The 16,439-nt window shown below is 43.4% G+C and overlaps 1 protein-coding gene across 2 annotated transcripts in view; it reads left to right on the top strand.

Annotated features, from left to right (window-relative positions):
- The first annotated feature begins 53 nt into the window (after positions 1–53).
- Positions 54–16,439, top strand: part of ABHD2 (abhydrolase domain containing 2) — a 38,599-nt gene continuing 22,213 nt past the window's right edge. The window contains exons 1-3 of one of the 2 annotated variants that reach the window (XM_003209525.4): positions 54–142; positions 9,412–9,493; positions 10,324–10,524. In XM_003209525.4, the coding sequence (XP_003209573.1) occupies positions 10,331–10,524 (194 nt within the window). In that variant the 5' untranslated portion in view covers positions 54–142; positions 9,412–9,493; positions 10,324–10,330. Of the gene's footprint in view, positions 143–8,173; positions 8,272–9,411; positions 9,494–10,323; positions 10,525–16,439 lie in introns of those variants that run through there. The other variant, XM_010717480.3, reaches the window with a different exon arrangement.

Here is a 16,439-nt window from a genome sequence, read left to right as displayed (position 1 = left end):
GCTCCCGGCGGTGCTTTGTTCGCCCTGCGGCGCGCTCACCCGTTCGCGTTCGGAGAGGCTGTGGGGGATGGGTTTCGTTCTGTATTCGAGTTCCCCTCCTCGAACAGCTTCCTCTTACTGTCGCTGCGCGGTCGCTCAGGCGGTAAGTTCCAGCGATTCCCGTCTGCTCCCTACAGATCGCTGCCGCGCTCCCACATCATCGCCGCCTCCTGCGGTCGTGGGCACGTGTGCCTGAGTAGTCAGCGGAGCGCTGCGGTGCCGTTTATCGGTGGTTATCACGCTGCTGGCGCTGCTCGCGTTGGCGTGCGGTGATCGCTGCTGATGTGCTGCCCATCAATCGCAGCCTCGGGCCATTTACGTTCCTCTCGTCTGACTTTGGGAGCTATCATTTCCTCCTGCGGTGTTTGTTTGTTTATTATTGCTTCCTGTGCCCGGTGAGCCGTTCTGTGCTTGACGTCGTGTTGGTTGGCTGTTGGTCCCTCTTCTCGGCTCATCTCCTTCAGCCTCTTTCTTAGGTGCTCGTTCAGCTCTCATGAGAGCACCCTGAATAAGTGATCTGCGCCCTCCTTGTAGCAGTGAACGCAGCCTTTCCTCATCCATCCACCCTTTATTTTAGTCCCAGAGACAGCAGCAAGAACAGGAGGGATTGCGAGGAGCTAAAAGGTGATGTTTGGTCCTTCTGCTCTCCTGTCTCATCCTTAAGAACAGTCATTTTTCAGCTTTTTCTCTGGCAGGTCCTCAGCATTCCTCAGCGAATTACCTAGGTAGGGGATGAGACTGATGGAGGATTGCCACATTCTGCCTTTTTTAGGGGGTGAAATCTCTTCCCTTTCTGACTTCTAGAACACCACAGAGGTTGAGTGTAACACTTTCCATCCTGCAGAACTCTTTTTGAAGAAGTTAAACTAAAAATGGATTATTTCTACTCGTCTTGCAAAAGCTGTATTTTCACTTCACAGCAGGTTAAGTTTTTAGTGTTTCATAAAGCTGCATTATTAAATGTCACGTGGAAACACGCTGAAGTGGACTCTGTTCTGTGATGTAGACAGCGAAAGGTGGCAAAATGACATCATTTGTCTGTGACAGGCAAATGGAGAGTTTGTCCAAATCTTCCAAGTTACAACTCTACTTACAGATATGATTTTATGTTCAGTAGAAAATGGTGGCTTTACAGCAGTGATTCTGCCCCTCTGTAGCTTAACCTCACTGGATAATGAACATATTCTGGGTGCTGCTGTTATGCTGTTACTCACCTTTCTTGCTCTTCTCCTCCTATCCCTTCATCCTTCATGCTGCTAGCTCTGACAGTGCCAAAACTTGGATTAAGTTAACAAACAACAGGATTTAGTGAAGTCTATAGTAGGGGTATGTAAGACTGGGGTTGTTAGTGCTTGTAGTTCCAATTGAATGATTCAGACATCAGCTTCAGCTGATATTACGTGTAGGGCCTGCAGATCATATTGGTTCAGGCTTTGGAAACACATCAAGCATCAGAGAAATACTGGCATGTGGTTAGCTCAGTGTACAGGAGAGCTGCGTGAAAGCTTGATAAAATTAGCAGGTACAAAACAGACTCATAGCTTAGCTGGCATTATTGAAAGTTCAGACTATTTCTGCCTTCTTATGGTTGTGTCGCAAGTTAGAAGTTTAGCATTTAATGATATGCTTCACCTTCCTGATGCACTTGTTTGCAACAAATCTAGGCTGATGTTGTCATTAGAATATTAGAAATGGCCAGGTAGCCTAATACCATGGGAAAGGCTTTTCTCACTGGTGTTGGAAATGGCTGTGGCTCATGGTGCTCTGCAACTGATTTTGTGAACTTTCCAGCAAAAGCTGAAATCTTTAAAGTTCTGCTGAAGCGTTGGAGTCATTCACTTTTGTTGAGCTTCTCTGGAAGGTCTTGTTTATGATGCATTAGAGTACAGCTCCGAACAGCTATTAGTAGCGCGTGCTGTAGATCAGCTGTTTCTATATATGGAAAATGAACTTCTGAACAAATATTTGCACTTCTTCAGCCTAACTGATTCTTGAAGATTATGCTTATAAGCAGTTTAAATAACAAACCAATCAAACTCAGCTGATTGACTTGAGTACCAAACAGTTCATTTCAATGTGCAAGGACAGTCTGTCCTTCTAGAGAAGACAAAGTCTCACTTGTCCAAAATGTGTGGGTGGCAGTGACGCTAACCTAGTCAGGCAGTGATCATAGGCCCTTTCATCTCTAGGAAGGCTTGTTTGCCCCAAGGCTTGTCTTTTCTCCATCTGTATCAACTGACTTGATAATTTAAAAAAAAAAAAGAAAGAAAATATCTCTGTAGCAGCCTTGCTCAGCCAGCATTGGGCAGCAAAATGCTTGACAAAGCAGTTTTGTACGACCCAAGTGCTTGAAGCATCTTTGTGCCTGTGCTCTGTTAGCAGTAACAGCAGTGGAAGAAGTGTCATACTTTGCAGCATAGAGCAGATTTTTCATCTGCGTTTCCAGATTCACCAGGAAGCACCTAGTGCTGGAAATTTGCTTTTCTGCTGACAAATACTTGAGTTTCTCATTCTCATAGCTTCATTCTGTTTAGGATAAGTAGTAATGACAGCTTCCTCTGTCAGTACAGACTGAGCTCTCTGCTAACAACCAAACCCTTCTGAAACTTCTACTGTATGGATATTTGGTATTAAAATTGAGTGCTGAGTGCGTATGTAATCTGGGCTCCCTGCAGAAAGGGTCAGCAGTAACGAGTGACTGGATGCTAGTGCGGGCTTCACTGTTCACAGCTTATCCTACTTCTATCCTAGCTTCTAAACTTATTTACATCTTCTAGATATGCCTTTTCAGCACAATGCAGTTTGCAGAAAAATTGCACCAAGAGCATTCAAGTCTGATTGTTCCTAAACTGGAACACCCCGTTCTGTGATGTGTTGGTTGGACATATGGGAATGTGAAAAGCTTGTATCAGGGAAAGCAGATGCACAAAGCGAACAGCCTTGTAAGTGGTGAAGAGAAATTCCAGAGACCTGTGGTTGTAATATCCCTAACTCCCATTCACACTCAGCAGGACAGAGGGCAGTTAAGCTCTCCCAGCTTTAAGTTGTCGGTGACTGCTCTAACAGTTCAAAACCTCTGCTTGCTGTATTCAGCATTCATATAAAACCTGAGTGGGGGTAGGTATGTGTTGGTCAGGTCCTGTCTCCCTGTGTTCTGTGCTATCCTGACCCATTGTTTTGTTTTTGAATGCAATTATGTGAGTCAAACTTTCTGAGCATCAGCCTTCCTTCTGCCATGGGCAGTTTCAGGGCGAATGGCTCTGCACATCTTCTGGACGGCAGTGGAGCAGAGCTGCTCAACTGGGGGAAAATAAGCAAGTTTTTGAAGACTTCAGAGTGAAGTGGCACCGCTGCTTCTGTTAATGTTCAGGTATTGGTGTTTTCTAGCCATTTAATTCAGGATTGCTCTGGTTCCTGTTCGCTCAATGGATGGTGCTTCCCTGCTGTGCATCCAGACCGCTGTGCATGCAGCAGCTGAGATCTGCTTGGATTTCAGGCTGCTCTTCTGAGCTCTGACAGCATGGGGGTGGAGGGATCAAGCCTGAGGACAAATGAGGCTTTGACAGTATGATGCTGTCTTTCAAAATGCAGGGAAGGAATAGAGCAGATTCTTCTGGTGCTTTTCAATCTGTAATGCAGTTCATATTAGCTCACTTTACTGTTTGTGGCTTGGTACTCATAGTATTCCACTCTGAGTGGGGACTTTGAGGTTCTCTGCAACTTGGCCTTCACCCCAGCTTAATGCTGCCCACTGACACAAGGCTTACTTACTCATGCTCTAAGACTGCAGGAAGATGTTAACCAGTATTTTTCCCCTCTCAAAGCTTCTACAAAGAGCTCTGCTTTGTAGTTCCATGATGCAGCAGTTAGGGTGTGTCAGAGTCCTAAGTCTCTTCAGTAACTGATGAATTATGTTTGCTTAAAAAACATAAGCCTTTTTGATAAGATAAGATGCAATTAATTGATTTCTATGGAGTCATCAGAGCTTTAATGGTCTTGTCTTAGTGTAACCTTGTATGCCAGGTGTGTGTAATAAAAGCTAATATGGTGTTTCTCAATGCATGACAAACAAGATCCAGCTAGTTTGCTATGTAGACTGCAGTATATGCCATCTTTCTCCTTACATAAGATGCAAAAGCTGCCTGTTATACAGCAGAACCATTCTGATGTGTTGAAGTGATGTTGTGAAGAAACAAAAGCAGTTCTGTCATTTGGTAGGAAGTGAAATTTGAGGCTCATTTGACTGTAAATTAACCTTTGTGGGGAAGTGAAAGACATGAGGAGTCTTTAGTCCTGTAGGCTATGGAATTGTTTTCAGGTATTTTCTCAAGCCAGCTGCCTTGGCATGTATGCCCTGCCTTCTGAGGTGCTTGGTTTCTGCTTTGAATGGGTTTGACTTCTCCAAGTCAAAGGGGAAAAAAAAAGCTCCAGTTAGACACCTGTCTTTCTGGCTGCACCGATGCTGCCTCGTGTAATGAACTTTGGCCCTGTAGCCTCACAGTACCTCCAGATACTGTGCGTGAGCCAAGAATTGTATCTAGTGAAAAGGTCAATTTCCAGTGAAGACGCCAGCCAACAAATTCTTGTCAGATGGTGGTGTAAACACTACCTGCTGCTTTGTATGCTCACCAGCCAGCCAAATCCTGGCCTGGGTGCTGGCTTTGGCACAAGGCAGAGGGATTTGCACTGAGAGCTTGTGTGTGCTGTCCAGATACTGTTCCAGTAAGCATCCTTGCAAAAGTACGTGTCAGAATGCCCTGTTTGCTTGGAGATAACAAATCTGTCATGTGTCTGATGACAAAACTGCATTGGGCTTTGATAGGTGCATGATGTCTCTGGTGAGGGCTGCACTTTGCCTTTCTTGGTCACATCTCCTGAAAGTCTAAGTGCTCAAAGTGCTCAGCTGACTCTTAATGAATCCCTCTGTGCATGGAGGTCTGAAATTCAATTGCCTCTTTTAAATGGCCAGAAATGCTGAGGAGCACATCCAGATGATCTCAGCGTGTTCCTGATATGTTCTCATTAAAGCTACCACTGAAGATAATAGGTTCTGTGGTGTACCTGAAGTGATGAGGTTGGTACTGGTGTGGCCCTAATGTATTTGTACCCATGTATTCTTTGGTGATCTGAAAGTAGTAGAAGGCTTAACACTTTTTACTGAAAAAAAATATATATTATATCAAAAGTGTTTGGTAGGAGACAGGATACTGGGTTGTCAATAAAGCTTGAAGCTTTTTCACAGTTCCTCTTAAATTCCTGTGTACTCAGGTAGCTGCTTTGCTCTCCAGCTGTTGTCCAGCATTTTACCAAACCTTACTCTGGCACCCTTTCCTGTCAAGAAACACTGCTTTAGGGTCTTTCCCAGATGTATAAGGACATATATTCCTTACATACATTTTCATCGGGTTGGTTTCTAACCACCTTTCTCTGCTTTAAACCGTTGGCTGAAAGGAAGGCACGCTGTGACACACTCCTCTATGCTTTTTGGAATGAGTTTTAAATAAAACGCTGACATAAAGCTTAGCATTGTTCCAGAACACTGTAGTGCCTCAAGTTCCCACCCTTTCTTAGTAATATTCCCCGTATTACAGGTCTAAGTACCCTGTGTGGTAGCACCGGCCCATAACTTCTGGTTTTATGGTGAATCTTTTGGGGGAGGCATTGGCTTTGACTGTTATTAAAGAATTTCCTGGGAATGTTCCCTAAGGAACTCACTTCAGCAACAGCCTTCCCCTTCTCTCTTCAAAAAAAGGAAAAAAAAAAAGAACCAACCCTTACTTCTGATCTGACCTAGGCACAACTGGGTTTCATTTCTCTTGTCTCGTAGACTTGCTTTCAGAATCTTCTAAAGTGTGCAAGTGCTGAAACCAAACGAAACTAGTCTGAGATGTCTGAATTGTAGTGAAAAAAGAGGGCATTGCAATTCTTTGTAGAAATTTTGAAGGGGTAGGAAAGGGAGTTTTTCAATGCTTTTAATCTTTTCTGGGTATTCTTCAGTATTTGCTGTCAGCTGAGCTCTGAAAGCACTAGCGAGCTTGAGCACAAATGGTTAAGAGGGTATTTGGGAAGATTTTGTATCAAACTTCCTTCCTGGAAACTGAATTCCTTCAAGATTTTTCAGTAAATGTATCTGAGCATAACATAACTTCATACATAGTCCTTTTGCAGAGGTTGCCCATTCTTTGTTCTGCAGAGGCTTCCTTACAGCTGTGCCTTCACTTTAGCCCCAAGTGTTACCAATGCTTCGTTGAAATGAGTCCTCCAGGTTTTCAGTTCCTCGTAAGAAGACGTGAGGGAAGGTCCCTATGGAAGTGGCTTCCATCAGTGCCCTTGTTGGCTGTGCAGAATGCAGGGCTGAGTGCAGCTTTGGCGTGGGTGGAGGAGCAGTAATGTAATGTAATGTAGCGCCCAAATCCTGCCTGTGCCTCCTTGAGTCATGGGGAGGAAGCGACCTCTGTGCCTGAAGTCTGCTCACGCCAGGAACACAAAGGTGTGCAAGTCTGGTTTGTTGTCAGTCATCACCTACTGTACGATGAAATATGCTGGTGATGGCTTTCCCAATACCCGGCACCATTCATACGTGAGGAATTTGCCTCAGCTCTACTGCCTTTTGGGGTGCTTTCATCCCTACCTGGGAAGAAATACATGGCTATTTTTTCCTCATTATATATGCACAGGAGATGCATTCTGTTAACAGAAGTGCTGAAATAATTATTTCCTGATGGATTTCCAGCTTTTCATTCTATGCTGAAAGGGCAAATGACAAGGCTTCACCAATCCAGTGCTTGCTTTGCAGTGATTGATTTTTAAAGTTAGTCTTCAGTCACAAACAGGACTTCAGAATATTGATTGGAGAAACTGTAGCTCATTAGGGCTGTCAGGCCTGTAAGTGATTTATAAAAAAAGGAGTTGTGCACTTCAGTTTCTTCAAAAATGACATCCTTGGCCCCAAGAGCTTCAGCTTCCTGGTACTTCTCCTGTTGATCTCAAGCCCCGTGATGGATGAAGAGGCAGGCTTGATTGCTTCCAGAGATGCACTCATTATGCTTTCATAATTTTGACTAGCTTGCTGAAAGTCAGTCCCGTGTTCTGTATATAGAAAGGCCAAATGTCTGTTTGTTCATATTAGTGCTGGCCCATTTTGAAGAGATTCAGGATCAAAATTTGCCTGGCTCAACGCTGTGCTTATCCATAGTTGTTCATAAACTGACAAGTTCATTGGGTCAACGCAAAAAGGGTTTAACGAAAGAGAAGCAAGGTGACCTCATCTCTGCTCATAAGTAGAGACATTTGATGTGTGTGATTAGAGGCGGAGAGCTCTCAAATCCATTTTGGTAAGCTAAACCCTTGCGATTTTAGAGCTGAGTGCTTTGGCTCAGCTCCTGCACATCTGCCCTGGCAGTGATGGGTCTGCCCAGGGCTTCAGACCCAGAGAGATGCTGGAAGTGCTGCAGCCTGGCCCAGGGCACTGAGCTTAACGATGTTGCCTCCTTAGAGTAGATTTGTTGTGTAAGTTGATTGCTGCAGACTGCTGTGCAGCTGCAGCAGCAATGCCATCTCAGTTGCTTGCACAAATACTCAGGTCTGAGCCTGCAGGTAAAGGTCCTGAACACATGAACCCTTAGCCTGTATTTCAGGTGTCTGCATCTACCTAAGAAATAATCAGTGATTTTGATTATAGACTCTTACAGGAAAAAATACTTGGTAGGCAGCACTATCCTCTTACAACTTGCTTATTTTCCTCTAGGCAACTCCAAGCCAGTACACTTTTTTAAGGTAGCAACAGCCAAAAACTGGTTATAGCAGTACTACACAAGACGTGTTTGTAATCCAAAGGCTGTGGGAGAGAGGGCTCTCAGAAGGGTGCAGGCTAGTTGGGTGAGTTACATTGAATCACTGGTACAAAATGCTGATGACTAATCATGCCCAGTTTTATTTTTAACAAATTCACTGGTGATGTAAGAGCTGTAAACAGCAAACTGGCTTAAGGTCCAGGTGGCAGGAAGGTCATAGGTAATATTCCTCTATTACTTCTCTAAATGAAGCAGTGAAGAGAAGATGCCAGCAGAATTTCCCTCAGTCGTAGCTGAGGAAGATGTGCTCATCACCTGGCAGGCACTGCTCAGGAGCACAGTTCTCTCCTGCTGTTGGCCATGAAGCCATCGCTGCGGTTTGCTGTAGTTTCCTGCTCACTTGGCTGTAGTTTGGTGAAGGCCTGAGCGTGGAAGCCAGGTAACGTGCTGCAGCTGAGCACTGCACTTGAACTCCTCATTGCAATGAATGATATCAATGTAATATTCCAATTACCAGGAGTGTGGTGCTTAATAGCCTACTCTTCTCTCTCCTCTCCTACAAAGCTTGGGACTGGGAAACCAAAGCTTTAGAGTTGTCCAATATTAAATATCTTCATTTTCTTCACCTTCTGTCCTCTCGCAGCACAGATACCAGACACTTGTGGCTCTCCAATCTGCTGATGATCAATAGCTGATATCAGACTTGTTTTCCTCCAAGGGATTCTGGTGTAGCTGCACTGAGTACAGAAAGTACTTTTGAGGCTTTGTCCTCCTGAGAGGAAGACGAGCAAGGCTTCGGTACGGCCTGTCTTGTTGGCATACCTTCCAAGTCAGAAGGAGCAGACAGTGCTGGAGCTGTTTTCTGGAAGCTCCACTTCCATATCAGCTCATTGTGCCTGTAAGGAATCCAGCTCTAATCGTACATATTGCTTGTGCTCTGCAGTTACAGGCTGAAAGCTCTCTCTTTTATTAGTACTATCACATTGCTGTAACAAGCCTCGGTGTGTGTGCTGCAGTGTTAATTGGGTGGCTGTATCTCAGCCTGCTGGTGCTTCTCACCTTCTTGTTGAAGTGTTGTATGTAGAACTTCTCAGAATGCGAGGGTGTGAACAGGCAGAAGCTGTTTACAAACTTCAGTCTGTAAGAGGTTGTGTAAAAGAAGCAGGGAACTTTTCAGTCTGCCTTTGCACTTTGGTAACAGTACCTTGTTAGCTCTAGTCTTGTCAGTGTGGAGAGGTTTGGGTAGCTGCTGTAACTGGGAGGAATGTCACCTCTGTCTGGAAGGTCACAGTCCAGCTTTCTTCTGAAGCTGCATTAGTTTTCATTACTGTTTTGTCTGTCCTTCTCATGAAGACATTCCTGTGCTGCAGATGGATTGGTGTGCTATAGGCAGCTGATCTAGACTGGCAGCTCCAAACGTAAGAGAGGTTTGCAGTGTGAGTGGGTCAGGGTTGAAGCGAATGCAGAAATCGGTTGATATGTCTGTGAAGGGACTGCTTGAAACTTTTGTGGTTTTCCCTTGTAACAGAGAGATGAAGCCTTTCTGCTCCTGATCAGCTTCTTTTCCTCCCTTTTGTAGGGTTGCTTGGCACGTGGATCCAGACAGTGAAGATTCTGCTGAGGACTGGCTATTGCTCCTGGTTTGAAGAAAAGTGACATTAGTAAGCCTTCACTTATCAGTATCTTTCTGGGGTTACCTGTGTGGCTGAGGGAAGACCAATGGAAGAGTGTGGATGAAATCTCTCTGTAATAACTTCATCCAGTTATTTGAACCAGGTGTTCAAAAGCAGCTAAATCAGTTCAAGTACTTGTTTTCAAACTGGAGGGATATTGTTATATTGCTTTTTTTTAATTCTCCCTCTCATCCTTTCCTCCACTTCCTTTACTCTGAAGCCTTCAAAGGGATAGATTTTAACCTAGTCCTCCTTTAGCTGTGAAACAACAGCGAATTAAAAGAAACTCTGAACTCAGTGGCACATGAAGCAATCACTCCAAGACTCTAAACACACACAGGAGTTAGTAGCAATATTTGCATAGGGCTGCAGAGTTCAGGCTGAGGAACTAACCACAGTAGTTTTCTCAAGTTCTCCTTATTGAGACTTGAACGTCTTAGAAGAAATATCCACACTGTTAATATTCCTTTATAACCTGACTTTTCACTCAGCTTCTGTTTGAGTTAGGTAGTCTTGGCTAAGATCCCAAAAGCATGGACTGGCTGCAGTTTGACACCTGAGATGCTGTTACAATTCTAGTGCAGCCCTGATAGGAATAAATCTCCTTCCCAACTCATCATCCAATTTCTGTTCCTTGTGGTCAGGGTGTTTTGAGCAGAATAAAACAATCTTCCTTAGAAGTTGCTAGTCTGAGCTGATAAACTAGGATTTCAGTAGTTAAGTGATTAATGAAGATATCTAGTATAGTTTTGTATGCAGTGTGACAATTGATATTCATTTCCATTGTAGGAGGCTTTAATATGGCACTTTATCTCCAGGTTCAACATGAGTGTGATGTTGGAAACCCCCGAGCTGCCGGCAGTGTTCGATGGGGTGAAGCTTGCTGCAGTCGCTGCTGTTCTCTATGTTATTGTTCGCTGCTTGAATTTAAAAAGCCCAACTGCCCCTCCTGAACTCATCTACCAGGACTCTGCTTTGTCCCGCTTTCTGCTCAAATCCTGCCCACTGTTGACCAAAGAGTAAGTAGGATCTTTTATCCACATTGACTTGCGTTGTGAAGAGCTGCACTTAACCATCCTTTTGCCTACTGTATTTCATAAAGCTGGGTGCTAATGAGTGGCTAATAACCTGGCTGATGAATTCTCTTGAGGAAATGTATGTTGTAAGTTGAACACGTCATTGTTGTTAGCGTAGCACGTAGCTGGGGTAAGACCAAGTCTTGCTGGACAAAGGCTTTCTGTGGATGTGTGGAAAAGCATCTGTGCCTTCTGTATAGGGTCTGCATGCTGGTACTGCACTGTACAGCATGCTGCCTGTGGAAGCAGGTGAGGGATGGTTGCAATCATCTCTTGTTCCTGTTCACACACTCTCCATTCTAGTAGGAAGGATATCTGGCAGAGCTCATGGGAAGGAAACATTTTCATTGTGTGTCCATGCACTTATAATGAACGCAGGGATGGCTCTTAGTTTTAAAGTGCCTACTTTTATGTGAAGTGTATTAAGTTGATTGAAGACTATTGAAATCTATTACTGAGTAAAGCTCATCATCATAACCAGTTTGATAAAGTAATGACATAATGGACTGCTCTAAGAAAATCACTGTTAATGAGAGCTTGTATCAACTGCGTATTTGAGCAGACTGATCCTTGACCTCCCATTCTAGGACCTTCAGAATCAGTGCAGCTGCCCCTACTTCACCAAAAATATCAAGCATTTGCTACAACTTGGTGAAGCTCTGGAGGGGAGGGTTAAGGACTTTGGTTACAGTATCTTTTCTACAGTCACTCTTTCCAGTCCTATTTAAAAGCCCTGAATGCACAACAAGCACTGAGTGCTGCCTGATGGACCTTCCTTTTAGATCTCCAAAGTCAAGCTGATTTAATGATAGTCATTGTAGAGGAGCTGAGAGGCTTTTAGCAGTGCTGTTAGGTGCCTTGATAGCATAAGGCATAAGATCTTAGGCCATAGGGTTTGTAAACTCTTAGAGAGAACAAAGCATTATCTCTTAAATATGAGCCCAAGGGGGGTTCCCTAATGCACTCTGAATTTGGAAGTAACATATGTCTGTTGAAGCCGAGCCCTGAAATTGAATATTGATTATTTCTAGTGCCCTAACTGTAAAGTAGTTACTTCCCTAGAAAATATCAAGTTACCAGAACCTTCTTACGTATCTAGATGACACTTGTCATCTAAATGTTGACACTCCAAGCTAGCATGTCTTTAGTCACTGAAAGAACAGGCATGAAGCTGTGCTGATTACCAATCTTGAAGGTATATTAATATCAGGGTAATCTTGGAAGCTTAGGTGAATGTGCTTGTTTTAAAGTAATTCAGAGTCTTTGTCACTTCAGTTTCAGCACTGTTCTCATTGCACAAGCTCCTAAGCAATATCCTATTGGAAACATGCTTTGGATTTCCACACAGTTGGAGAACAAAGCGCTCCTGAGGGAGTGAAAATGCAGAACATGTCTAAAACTTGTGGTACATCTGGTGTGTATTAGTTACGGGCAAGAAAAGCTTCTTGCAGAACCCCAGCGTGTTAATAGTGTGCAATCTCAGGCTGTTTGTTTTCAGTGGATAAACTCAGAGCTCACACTTGCTGACTTCTCTGAAAACTGCAGCCGTGATTTCCAGTACCTCATTCTTGGGCAGAATATTGCCAGAGAGATTTGTCCCACAGAAAAACTCTTTGGGGGGAAAAAAAAAGTCAATAAAGTAGTTGTTCAGTCTTATCTGCATAGCTGTGTTGAGAAAGGGGAATATAATGCTGTTGGTGTTTGAAAGGGCTTTCTGGAGGGACAACTCAGCTGTAAGATTGTTTGTGATTATGCTGTTCTGTTGAAGTTATCACCTTTTTTTTTTTATGCAAAGATTAAAAATATCAAAGAATGCCTGCTTATATGCATGAAAGTCACCTGGAAACTAATGGGGAACAAATGTATTTAAATTCCTGCAATTATGCATGAAATAGTTTGTAGGACTAATTAGGAAAACTATGTGGAAACAGCTTGTGCTGTACTCCACTGAAAAATCTTGTAAGACTTTGATTACTTGCTAATTATTCAGAGTGTTAGGAAAGCTGATTAAGCAGCTCTTTTCAAATTCTACCATGAAAGCAAAATAAGTAGCCCAGCAATCCCTCCTGTTATATCAGTGCTCGGTTTGTTGTAAGATCCCCCACTGATTCTTCTGTACAGCTGGAAACTGGCTTTTAGACGTGGTCTGTTCGGTGCCCTTATGCTCAAAGGAGGAAGGGTATTAAAAACTGGGTGGCAGGGAGAAAGCAGAAACAGGCAAGGCTGTTCTATATGTGCAGCTATTGAAAAATAATTGAAAAACACTTTTCTGTTGGATTTTATTTTCCCCTTATGGCACTATCCTTACCTCTGGACTTGCTGAATAAATTGTAAACAGCATCATTTAGTAAGCCAAGTGGTGGTGGGTGAATAATTCAAGAGCTTTGGATAGTAAAACTGCCTGGGATGGCTGTGAGCCAGGTACCTTGTATTTGCAGATGCTAAACTGCTTCTTACAATTCTCTAAACTGCTAAAAGCTTTCTACATATCTCATAAACAAAAGACTGTTTCTTCCCAAATCGGAAGGAAGTTTCGTCTCTTTATTTTGCTTTCTCAACCCCTGCCCAGCTTTCTACTTTGACCAAGTGAAGTAGCATAATCAGACTTCTTTGTTCTGCTTCTTGCTTGAAACCTCTTTGATATTGGTTCAGTTATTTGTACCCTCAAACCTTCAAATGTCCACTGGCTGTCTCCTGTTCCTGCCTTTCAGATCACTACAAAAGTCTGCCATCTCTCAGTCCTGTAGAAAACGTAGCATGGGCTCCTTTGACTTGTGAAGACAAATGTGGCCTGTATCTTCCGTGCTGTGATAGAGGTTTTTTTTGCTGCACCCAGTTCTTCTGTCAGGTGTATTTGTGTACACTATTCCTGTAGAGTTATGGCACAGGTATCATCCTTATGGAAGAGAATTGCTTCCTGCACACATCCTTAATGCAGGCAAGCTCCTCAGAGACTGCAGCAAAGGACTGTCAGGCCTGTTAGTAAATGCTGTTTAAGATCCATGGCAGACTTTTCTTGTCCATTATTTGCACAGTGATCTGTACTAGATAAGCAGGCAACTTGATACCAGAATATTCTTTTGGACTGTCCTTGCTCTTCTGTAGGTGCAAGGAGAGAAGCAGTTAGAAAAGCTGGCTTTGGGCTTTGTTCTGTTCCTCCATCCCTATAGCCTGATTCCTGTCAGCTCCTTAGTGCTCTACCCTGGGTGAAGCACTTCCAGGAGAATAATAAACTGAGAACAGTGTTCCTACTGGAGCTCTCACAGGTGAACATGCTGAGAGGCAGAGAAGGGCAGCAGCTCCCAACAGGTTAATTGAAGCATTCTCCTTAGGGAGAAAAGTAGCCTTGTGGGGACTGAGTCCATGCTGAGTGTTCTGCTGTGAAGCAATCTGGCATTCTGCAGCTCTCGTCAGCAAGGATGATGTGCTGTAACACCCATTCACTGTTTTGACTAAAGTACATCTTGCAGTCACCAAAGGCCGAGGAGGAGCATGTTGTGCTCTTTCCTAAATAAAAGCAGTCTAAGCTGGGGAGGAGATAACTTAACTGAGGACAGCTGTACCTTTAGGTAGGCTTTATACAGTTATTGTACAATGCAAACAGTTCTACTCCACTTATGTTAGTTTCTTTTTTAGAGACTATGGTGACGTGGAAGTCCCAAAACCATTTTAAAATCAGGCTTGTAGGTATTTGCTGTGTATTCCATCACACTGAACAGCCTAGATGAGCTGGTGCAGAAAAAGCTGCTTTCTACATATTGAGGGAGAAGACTGAACCCTCCGGACTCTTCAATTAGATTTCTTGATTGTAAATTAATTGCTTTCCCTAGCATTGGAGACAAGGTTCAAGCAAGGCTTGGTTTGTAAAGCATCCTTTAAATTCTTCCAGACAGGTCTGCCAAGGGGAAAAAAACAGCCAAACCCCTGTTGTAATGCAGGAGGCAGTTCTCCTGATGTGCACAAATTGCAGACTTTCTTGCCCTTGGTATCCAGCGTACATCAAAGCTGATGGAAGAGTTCATGTTTAAAGTGTTAATCTCCTCAATTGAAATGAAGTAACACTCCAGAAATAAGCTTGTTGCTGAACTTCTGCTTCAGTTCTTTGAGGATCTGAATGCTGATGCTTGCTAATAAAAATAGCTCCGTTTTTGTGTTTTGTTTGAGCTGCTTATGCAGCTGCTGCTTTCCTAAATTCTGTATACTGGGAAACATACGTGCTCTAAAATCATAATCTGCTCTGACCTTCACTAAAACTTAATCTACATGCACGTATTGGAATTGTTTTTAATCTTAAAATGCTAGGTGGAGATTTTTTAAACACCTAGGTTCTTCTCTTGCTCTCTGCTGTGGGCTATCACCTATCAAGATGTGGGGATGGGTTTTACAGCGAAAATGAAGCACTTGGAGCTAAAAAAGCTTGCATTTGTTGATGCATGTTTATGTAACTGGGTCTGAATTCATTTGGCTAGCTAAGGCATGTGACATGATGAATACAGAGTTTGCTAAGATCAGTTTCCATAACAAGCAACTGGCCACCCCAGACCTGTTCTCCCATCTACCTTCTGCTACAGATTCCAGTTACTGAAATCCCTTTCCTAAAATTCATAGCTATTGAGAACCTTAATGAATTGCCTTAAATGCTTGTCTTTTCTTAGAGTACTTGATACCTGTTGCAGCTCACCAAATCAGAATAGGAAGAGCACTGAGATCAGCTGCCTGTGGACACGCAGCCTGAGCCTGGATCCTCACATCTGTGAACAGCTTTGCTGGATCACAGCACACTGGGGAATGCATAGTGAATCACGCAGTGAAACTCGCTGTCCTGGGATAATCCCTACAGGAATGGTGTTTTACCAAAGCCACTTTGGTTTGTAGCAGGCATTAGAGAGAAGCTGAGGAAGTCTGTCATGTCCTTGAACACTTTTCCTGCTAATTACCAGTGATTGAGGGGAGCCACCTGCTTTTGAGTGAGAGGCCCTTGTTTGAAATACATGGTTAAATTTAGCAGTCATGATAGCATTTGCATTAAAATCTAAAGGCCGAGGCTTGGATGCTCCTTGAGTCACTTGCCTTTAAGAGTTCAGTCAGCATGGTATCTAGCTCAAGTTTCCATGTGTCACATGCTGTTGAGCTTGTTTGCTTAAGGTAAGCCATAGGCAAAAGCCTGAGCACATGCTCTTCTGCCTGCAGGGTGATTGTTTCATAGGAGCACCTTTTTTTCAACTGTTTGCCATGAGGAATATTGGCCTCGTTACAAAACAATCTGTGCTAGCTGTAGCTATCAGCATTAGATAGTTAAGTGGTTTCAGCTGGACTGAATATGGAACTGGTTTTTGTATAATATGGCTGAAATAAACATTAGCTTATCTAACCTGTACTTTCCAAGGGTAGAGTTGCTTGAATAATTTCTAACTAGTGTTTTCTTTCCTACCAGTGTGGTATCCTGAGCTACTGGGATTGACTGAGATTTTTCTGTTCTCTTCTGTGTATGGATTTAGAAAAGCAAGCTAAGAGTCTGCGTAGACTGTGGGTAAAAGATGCATCTTGTCCTTTGGTCCCATGCAGTCTTGCACTGCAGGGCTCGGTACTTGGTTTTAGAAGTTTTTGTAGGCTTGCTTTCATTGAAAACTGCAGACAGAAAGCCACTCACACAGACTTGAAAAAGCAGACTTATCTACTGCCAAAATAGATGGTCAACAAAAATAGTCTCAGACAGATCGTATGCCTGATGCTGCTAGAGATTTTAAGAGTGCCTTGCCAACTTGTCCATCAGCTGAGAACAGCTTTTACTGGAACACACTGATACAGACATCCCTCTGCCACTATCTAGACTTCACAGGTTCTGTACTAGGTTCGAT

The sequence above is a fragment of the Meleagris gallopavo genome, chromosome 12, assembly GCF_000146605.3.
Source record: "Meleagris gallopavo isolate NT-WF06-2002-E0010 breed Aviagen turkey brand Nicholas breeding stock chromosome 12, Turkey_5.1, whole genome shotgun sequence".
Lineage (NCBI taxonomy): Eukaryota > Metazoa > Chordata > Aves > Galliformes > Phasianidae > Meleagris > Meleagris gallopavo.
The sequence above is the reverse complement of the archived record's forward strand: the minus strand, read 5'-3'. Positions and strand labels throughout refer to the sequence as shown.